Source organism: Salarias fasciatus, unplaced genomic scaffold, assembly GCF_902148845.1.
Source record: "Salarias fasciatus unplaced genomic scaffold, fSalaFa1.1, whole genome shotgun sequence".
Taxonomy (NCBI): domain Eukaryota; kingdom Metazoa; phylum Chordata; class Actinopteri; order Blenniiformes; family Blenniidae; genus Salarias; species Salarias fasciatus.
In genome coordinates, this window is record NW_021941380.1 from 541,441 (window position 1) to 550,713 (window position 9,273).

At 39.1% G+C, this 9,273-nt stretch overlaps 1 protein-coding gene across 1 annotated transcript; it reads left to right on the forward strand.

Moving 5' to 3' along the window:
• Nucleotides 1-522: 522 nt before the first annotated feature.
• On the forward strand, nucleotides 523-9,273 carry LOC115385333 (prolactin receptor-like). Its single transcript, XM_030087313.1, has 9 exons — nucleotides 523-577; nucleotides 2,476-2,576; nucleotides 3,648-3,780; nucleotides 4,065-4,234; nucleotides 6,203-6,369; nucleotides 6,681-6,822; nucleotides 6,917-7,013; nucleotides 8,070-8,139; nucleotides 8,225-9,273. Exons 2-9 carry the CDS (start codon nucleotides 2,486-2,488, stop codon nucleotides 9,032-9,034), a joined length of 1,680 nt encoding a protein of 559 aa, XP_029943173.1. The 5' UTR covers nucleotides 523-577; nucleotides 2,476-2,485; the 3' UTR covers nucleotides 9,035-9,273.

A 9,273-nucleotide genomic window follows, 5' to 3' on the forward strand; every position in this document is an offset into this window, starting at 1 on the left:
CAAAATATTTTTTCCTTATTAGTGGAACAGTTTCAGGAAATACTTGAAGATATTCTCAAATAAAAGGCTGCACAGCTTGTGATGACATGATTGTTTAAAAACGCTCAAACACACACACAAAGAATAAATCAAGTAAATGAGTTAAATCTGAGGAGTATCTATAATTTAGTACCTATATGCCTGTTATAATAGATATACTTTGCATAATTACAAATACTTTCAAAATTACAAAAAAATACAAATATAAATAGAGAAAGCTAACTTACATATTTTTTTGTTTAAGTTTTTTGTTAAGTTATTATTCGTGTGTTGAACTCCTTGAAATTTTAGATATTTTGTACCTTTTTAAAAAGACCAAATAGCATGATGCTCACCAACTTCCTGAAGTTTGTAGAGGCTTGAATTTAGCTCAAAGTCATGCCTCTTGTTCTGACTATATGATCTTTGGTTACTCTCAGGTGGGCAGGTCGTGACGTATTTAGGCCCCTCCTCCTGAACGAAAAGTCTCACCTGAAGAGAGCAGGTGAGCAGACAGGTGAGGAGGGCGGTGTGTCCATGCTGCTGAGGCCCGAAGAAGGTGAGTGACCTCCACGACCTCCTGACCTCACCTCCACTCGCTCACATTTGAACTTTCTCACTAACATTCATAGTTAAACATAAAGGCTTTAACTATTAAAATATGCACATTTTCAGGTGATTTCACCACTGAGGAAGTTCCTGCAATAGAGGATGTTTAACTTTTTAAATCAAACTGAATAGATCAGGTTTGAAGATTCTGTAATGAATTTCTCTCTGTAATGAATTGAAATGTAACAAATGAAGTAAAAAAAAAAAAATAATAATACAGTTGTATTCAGTCAAGCTTGATTTATCTGGTACTTTTAGCCAGATTGCCATTAATAAAGGTAACAATGAGAAAAAAAGAACAACAACAACAATACAGTAAATATATGGCCTGAATTAAAGAGGAAAAAAGCCCTGAAGACTAGTAAAGCACAACTGGACACAAAATATATGATAATTGTGAAGTCAAATGAACAAAAAACATTACAGAATGTACGCTAACGAATATTAGATAAACACAAACCTCATGAAAGTGACTTTTATACATAAGGAAAATAGCAAAACATTATAATAGATAAGAAAATAAGTAAGTGAAAGAAATAATACAATCAATCAACTAATATGTCGTAATAAGATGTTTGTATAGATTTCTGAATATTTTATATAACCTTGTATTCTACGTACCTACGCACAATATGTAAAACATGAACTTTAGAAGAAGGAAAAATCATCTACCAAAGACCACTGAAGTAAAGGAGCTGAGAACCAAAAACATTACAGAGGAAAACAGAAACCCACGCTCACAGAGGGGTAGAGGAATACTGATCAGTTATTGGAAAGAGAAATGTTTGCTTTACACTGTGAAAGAGCCATGTCAAGATGGAATTCAGAAAGAAGCTGATTTTGCTGCTGTGTATCAGTATGAAAACATTCAAATTTATTTGATAATTTCTATTAATTTAACCAAAGGTCATTTATTGATATGACCCCAATAACACTTTAAAAAAAAACTAGGTAATTGCTGTCAGCTGTTAATTTCTGGCTGGAAGGGTAACCTTGCAACCTTGTCGCAGAGCTGCTGTTTCTCTCAACTGTGTGCTTGAGCTTCAGCCAGTCTAATCTGTTGTATCGATTGTTTTTACATATACACATAGCAAGTAATGCTGGCTTTCTTTTCTAAAATGTTGGAAGCTTATTTCATATATTAATTTGCTGCTTCATCTCCTCATTAATTCATAAATATATTTATTTTGACAACAGCTGTTTTGTCAATTCATAGTTTGTATTCTTTCACTTTGTGCCTCAAAACTATGATAGAAGTTGAGTCTTATCATGAATGTAGTTATTTTGTGAGTTTTGTATTGTCATTATTATGTTTTTATATTTAAGACATTTCAGAAACTTTTTTTACTTTATTCGAGACAAATTTATATTTTTATTTTTTACTTTTTTCAAAGTGAAATTTTAATCAAATATGAGTAGTTTTGCCAACTCCTGAAAATTCCTGAAAAATCTACCAAATTATCTTATCTGCTGTACAAAGCATTATGGCTAAAAATAATACTGAAATGAGACTTTCCTGCTCTAAAGTCCACCTTTTTTGTGAAAGCAAAACTCAGCTTTTTTCTTCGGCATGAAATCCTCATTCAGCATGTGGCTCATCGGTTCTCTAATGATGCTGTCGTGCAGGCAGATGAAGTTTGTGCTGCTCTTCAAACATTTCTCAGCACTGACATTGCGTTGTGATCGTCGTGGGTGGGATGCATGTGTTTCAGATTGAAACATGATGAAGGCTGTTTCTGGTGGCGCTCCATGTTTTCCCTCCATGTCTGTTTGTTTGAGCTGAAAACAGGGCCGGAGACACGGATTCACGTCGTCTCACTAACCGCACGCTGTGTGTCTGTGCTGCAGCAAAGTCACCATGAGGAGACGAGCCCATGCAACGGTGCTGCTCTTCAACATGATGATGATGATGATGATGATGATGCTGTCTGTCGCTATGGAAAACTCTGGTAAGATGATGGTTGGTTTTTGACTGTGAGAAATGCTTAATATCTCTTTCGATACAGTTTCCTCGGCTCGTCATTCCACAGGATGTAGACAGTGAGTACAGATTTTGAAGTTCATCTTCGAAAATCACCAAAATATTTCAAAGCGACATTTATTTTCAAGGCAGACAGTCTAACACATGTTCAGCTTCCTTGTGAAGACAACTTCACACCAACAGCAGTGATTGAAAACAAGCCTTGTAGAAGGCGCCTGTACAGAACACAAAGCAGTGTTGAATGATGTGTCATAAAATAATGGACTTCTGTCACTTCCTCTTTTAGCAGCAACATGAAGTTTCGGTGAGCTTGTTGTTTTTGATGTACATGAAACAAGTTACAGAGCTATAGTTTTTCTGTTCTGCTCACTGAGTGGCTTATTAACTTTAGCATTATGTTAAGCTGTTTCCTTAACTGTTACAATCTCTGTTAACTCTAGAGTGCTTTATTATTTCAGAACTTTTTCAATCTTTTACTAAAAATGAAATGAAATATGTCCGACTGAAAGAAACATTGGTTGTGTTTCATTGGTAGCATTAGTTTATTTGTATAAGAACTTGCTGCAGTGTGACATGTTGGTAATTTGGTTTTCATTATCGTAGGTTCATGAATCTATTCATACAAAAACTAAAAACAATGAACTTTTAGAGCATCTTCCTCCAGCTCGATATAATGACTGAATCGATCATAGACATCTCAGCTAATATGTCACAGCAACGCTTCGACATGTGGGCTCTGCACTTAACAAGCTGCTTATTTATGACTAGTAAATAATGAAGAAGCTCCACTGCTTTATTAAGATGTAACTAAAAACTTGTAATCACAATTATTTTCCTTGTGATTCTTCAAAAACTGCATACAAAAACTTGAATGCAAACTAGCATGTAAGAATTATTGAATGTAAGTAATGATGACCTCTGTGAAGCAACAGAATTCTTTCATCTAGAAGCTACAAACGAATCTTTAAAGCGGACTTGGTTTATTCTTGCTCTGAAGAGACTCTGGAAATGATGCTGTTCGGGTCGTCTGTGTTGCCAGGTTGGTCCCCGCCGGGGAAGCCGGAGCTGCTGGGCTGCAGGTCTCCTGAGAAGGAGACGTTCACCTGCTGGTGGAAACCCTACTCTGACGGAGGGCCGCAGACCGAGCACCGCCTCTACTATGAGAGAGAAGAGTCAGTCTTGTCACTACGTCTTATTTTACCAGTGAAAGTCTGTCTTCAGCTGATTGTGGTTTAAATAGTGAAGAATGGCATTTGAAGGTCTGTGACTGCAATAGAAAACTTTAATAACAGGAATGGGATTTGTCTTAACCTTTGATTGGTCGATCGCTGACTCTAAATCATTCCTGTCGGGGTTCATGATATTTGGGTTCATGTTCCAGGATCTTTTTTTAACCCAGAAAAAACTGTTAATTTATGCACTAGATCAGTAAGTTTCTTTTTTTCACTGTGTCCAGTTTGGAGGGAGAGCACGAGTGTCCGGACTACCGCTCCGGAGGAAGCAACTCCTGCTTCTTCAACAAGACCTACACGTCCATCTGGGTGGACTACCACCTGACAGTGGTGGCCTCCAGCGCCCTGGGAAATGTCTCATCAGACCCCCTGAAGATCGATGTGATGGAAATCAGTAAGTTGTTGCAACAGCTGGCTGCACACTGATAGTTGTTGAGATTAAGTTAAAAGAAGTTGAAACGCAGCCGTCGGCGGTTATTTAAACGTATTTTTTTCTGATTCCTGTAGGTTTGACTCTTGCTTACTGTACGAGGCCTTTAAAAACCACTGACCTTGATCCGTGTGATGATTCTCTTTACATCTGATCTGCTGGGGATATATTTAGACTTTTAGTGCATTGATTAACAGTTCTAAATGTGTCTAGATCAGGTTTGTGTAACAGCATATTCGTGTCATAGGAGGGACTGTGTGTTTGTGTGTATGTTCCAGTGCCAGTCAGCGTGGAGGATGCTCCTCTGAGCTAATGATTGGCTCAGTTTTATTAGCAGGGCTGTTTTATTCTGCTGGGGGCGCTGAATGGAAAAGTACTGAGTGACCGATTCCGTGCACGTAACAGAAACTGAACAGAATGAGGCAGAACTGGTTCAGGAAAGTCTGCTGTGCGGTCCCAGATCAAATTTCACCTCTTTTGTTTTGTTGACACTACATGAGTCTTACGCCACGCAAATAAACTCTGTGCTGTAAGAGCTTAACCTGAACCAACCGGAGTCTTGCACTTATCCACAAGATCAAGAATCGATGATGTATTTTCTATAAAAACATGAGAGCACAGAGACTTATTCTGGGCTGATCCTCACACAGAGCTCCAGGCAGGTGTCTGCATGTTACACTTGCGGGTACAAACCCACATCCTGTGTTATTTGTTGCTATTACTGCAGAGTTCATCGTTGGGTGCAGGTCAGCTAGCTTGAGTGTTGATGAATTTGGGTTAGTGGTTAGCGCGTCATCCTCAGTGACAAAGTGCCTGTTTGAGTCTGCATGTGCATGTGATGGTTTTCTCTATGAACTGTGGTTTCCTCCCACAGTACAGAAGTCACTGTTGAACATAAATTGACTGTAGGCCTGTGTCTCTCTAACCTTGTAACCTCTCCAAGGCGTAACCTGTCTTTACTCTTCTCTCAGTTTTTCTAGGCTTTTTCATTCATATTGATGATGAACTAACTGATTCCAGGTGTAGAAATCTTGGTATTAATCAGCTGCAATGAAAGAGGCACCAAAGAGACACTGTCAGATGTGGCATTTATAACAAACTGAATATTGAATTAATAATTCTCTACCCAAAACTTCAAGACAAATTTCCTTTTGAAAGGTGTTTTCAGATCTTGCAGCTGGATATAATATAAACTTATCTCACATATATATTTTAAGCTTACTCTGTTTGCTCCATTCAGTGGGATCTGTCCCACTTATTCATCATGCAACTTGTGTGATGACAATAAAGGTGCTTTCAGACAATACTAAAAACCAACTGGGATAGCAGGAAGCCTTAAAAGGAGCTTTTTCATTCCACGGTGCCTCATGTGGAACTTTTAGGTTTTCTCTATTAAAGATATGACTGTGTTGTACTTGGCACTCCATAAGTAAAGCTGAATTGAAGCTTCTCTGTGCAGTCTTAATTATGAATTTGTGTGCTGTTCTCTCCCACCTTGTAATGAAAATAACATTTCTATGTGATTCAGTTCAGTTCAATTCAGTTTTGTTTATAAAGTGCCAATTACAAAATAGTCATTTCTAGACACCTTTACAGAGCAAACCCAACAGATCCACATGAGCAAGCATAAGTGTGTGTGGAAAGGAAAAACTCCATTTTAACAGGAAGAAACCTTTGCAGAACCTTTGCTAATGATTTATACCTTGTTTAAATCATGCATAGTCTTTCGCCAGGCTTTCTTCTCCTTTAATACTCCACTAAGTCTTCAAGGGGTTGCTGTGACCCAGTTGATCAGGCAGGCCTGCTTCAAGTCTTAAAATCAGATTGTGTGTGTTTTGTTTGGATGACCTCTGAAGTGGTAGACATGCACTATAGAATGAATGTCGAACACCGTTGTTGGCTCGCAGTCTTGATTTTGTCTGTGTGCCACAGTAAAGCCGGATGCTCCTGACAACGTCACGCTGCAGATGGAGGAGAAAAAGAACAATCCACGCCTGCATGTCCGATGGCAGCCTCCTTCCAACACCGACCCCAGGTCAGGCTGGGTCACCATTAAGTATCAACTGAGAATCAAGCAGGACAGCAGCCACGAATGGAACGTGAGTAACTGAGCCCTGACTTCCTGAAAAACTCAGGCTGTGTTTGTTTAAATGAGCAATGAAATAGTTGGATTAATTTCATGCAATGTGCTTCACACTCTGAAATTCCAAAGTACATTTTGTGTATTTATATCAAACTGGCAACATTTGATGTTTGGCTACCAGAATCTAATCAATGTCTTTAGTGGAGGTCAAAGAATCTGTCAGATTTAAAAAGACTGCTTCATTTCGTGTTTGAGTTCGTTAGGATGGTGAGTTCAATGTGGGAGCAGAAGCAGAGGCATAACTTTTTTCTCCATGTCTCTCTCAAGAATTACACACTCGGTAAGCAAACCCACTTCAGCCTGTACAGCATCAGTCCCGGGGCGGTGTACAGGGTTCAGGTGCGCTGTGCGCTGGATCACGGCTCCTGGAGCGACTGGAGCAACACCACCTCCAAGACAATCCCAGACTGTGAGTCCCACAATCTCCTTCATTTAACTTTGTCTTCTCTGGTGAAAACTATTCACATTTTAATTCATAATACTCCTTTTTTGCTTCCATTTAGATCTTCAGAGGGAGAGGCCCTTCTGGTTACTGCTTTCTGCTGTCTCTGTGGTTCCACTCTTTGCTATGTTGTGTATCGTGGTTATCAAGGGAAAAGAGTAGGTATCTGTTAAACAGTGGCAAGAAAATGGGTTATTCAAATAAGGTGTTATAGTTTTCGCCAAGAATTAATCACAAAATGTGGCGTTGCTACAATTTGAGTCATGAGTATTGACAATTTAATACCTATCGTCATCATTAACCACAGTATGCAGTATAAGCATCACAGTAAGCGAATCCAGGAGTGACTTTAGCCTAATGATTTTTATAGCTGCTAATCAAACAGGAGTTTTTCTTCCAGGTGGTTGTCCTGTTGCTGCCTGTCATTATCCCCCCATTGTACCTCACTCTGGGATGGTGCTCTGTAGCATATTAACACCCTTTTAAACACCATGTCTGCATGTTCAGCTGGTAAAGTCATTGAGATGAATTTGAGGCTTCTAATTCAATGCCTGATCCAAAGTCTTCAGATGCTTCTATTTTGTAGTTTTTGGTTTGGAATACCAAATGCTTTTGGTGATGAACAAGCTGTACTGTAGGGAATCATGGATCCACAGTGGTTAGCAATGTCTTCTCACAGCTTGAAGAGCCCTGTTCAGTCTGGAGTAAAGGTCTCTTTCTGTTAGCAATATTCTCCCTCTAGCTGTATTACATGTTTATTTTTTTTCCAGGTCTGGTTTCCTCCTGCAGTCCATAGACCTGCTTGTTAGATTAAATACTGTGGATAAGATGAGTGATTTATGGATTCTATGTTAGCTCTGTGATGCCTGCCTTTTGCCCAATGTTAGCTGTGATTAGCTGCAGCCCTCTCCACCATAAGACGCATTAAACAGCTATAAGAGATTCAGGTTTGCCCATTCCTAACTCCTTGTCTCTATTTGAAATCATTACCCTAAAGTCACTTATTAACAGTGCTGTGAAAGGAAAAAAAAGTATGTGTTTGTCTTGTTACTAAGAAGCAGTTCATTCCACACTTTCTGACTGATTCAAGACAAAAACGATACCTTATCAAAGAGTTCACTTACTTTTACTTGCAACCTTTTATATTTTACACTTATTTATTCCAGATGATAAATATCTGACTCATGTTTTTTTGTTCGTTTGTTTTTATTCAGTGTAAAGCAATTCCTTCTGCCTCCTGTTCCTGGGCCAAAGATAAGAGGAGTGGATGTTCAGCTTCTTCAGGTATTACAAAATCTGCATTACACATTCAAACAGCTCCAAAAGATCATTTTTACCTTAATGACAATGTGGTGAATTATATTTACAGAGTGGACAAGCTGAAGATATCAGTGCCTTGATTTTCAATGAGAAGTATCCTCCAGTGGTGACCTGGAAGGACCAGATGGAAGAGTACCTCATCGTGTGTGACAAAGACAACATGCCTCTGCTTGACCGCTCAAATTCACTGAAAAGAAAGGACTGTGTGTCTATTCCTCCCAGCTACTTAGATATAAAAGTACAATGCATGGACTCAATCCACAGCCAAAATGATGTGAAAAAACTGAATGGAAGCACAGATGTAAAGGATAAATCTGGAAAAAGCACCAAGTGCACCTCAGGGGAGGGTTTACCCAGCAAGGAGCTGCCTCATCTGCTGACTCCACAACAACAAAGTCTATGGATGAACAGAAATTCAACAGATCGACACAAGAGCGCTACTGAAAGCATGATCCAACCACTGTCCACCAGTAGTGGTTATGTGGACCTTCAGAGATGTGAAAGCTCACAGGAAATGGGCGTCTTGCAGAAATACTACAGCACCATGGAAGAGGTTAACAGTGGCAATATTCTCGTGCTCCAAAAAGACAATGTCCCTCTTAGTTTAGACAGTCGGAGATGGGAGGACAATATACCAGAGGACTACAGCAGGGTGAAACAGGTGAACAGTGGAAATGTGGTTTTCCTGCAGAAACAAAATGACTTGGCTGACTCATCATGTGAGGAGATGGATAATTTCTACTCTGCCAATCAGAAGGCAACAAATCCTCAGGTGACTGGACCGAGTAAAGGGGCTCTGTGCACAGACTCAATCTGCCATGGATATGTAGATTCTATGCCTGTACTGCCATTAATATAAAGACATCCACTGTAAATACCAGTACCTCAATCAACTCTGTATTTGATATTAGTATATACTGGGTGCATCAGCTGTATCGATAACTTCCTAACAGCCAGGTGTTCATGGACAGAAATAAATGAGTGAAACATTAGGCGAATGAAGGACAAATCTGTGTGTGATATATTTATTGTACATATTTATTGTACACAGTCATAAGACGGAATAAAAATGTGTGATCCAACAAAACAGATGCAACA

Bases quoted from the DNA above. Each gene is read 5' to 3' on its own strand.
- LOC115385333 (XM_030087313.1), top strand. From the start codon at position 2,486: ATGAGGAGACGAGCCCATGCAACGGTGCTGCTCTTCAACATGATGATG. The intron at 2,577-3,647 runs GTAAGATGATGG...CTGTGTTGCCAG, and splicing joins TGTCGCTATGGAAAACTCTG to GTTGGTCCCCGCCGGGGAAG. The intron at 7,014-8,069 runs GTAGGTATCTGT...GTTTTTATTCAG, and splicing joins GTGGTTATCAAGGGAAAAGA to TGTAAAGCAATTCCTTCTGC.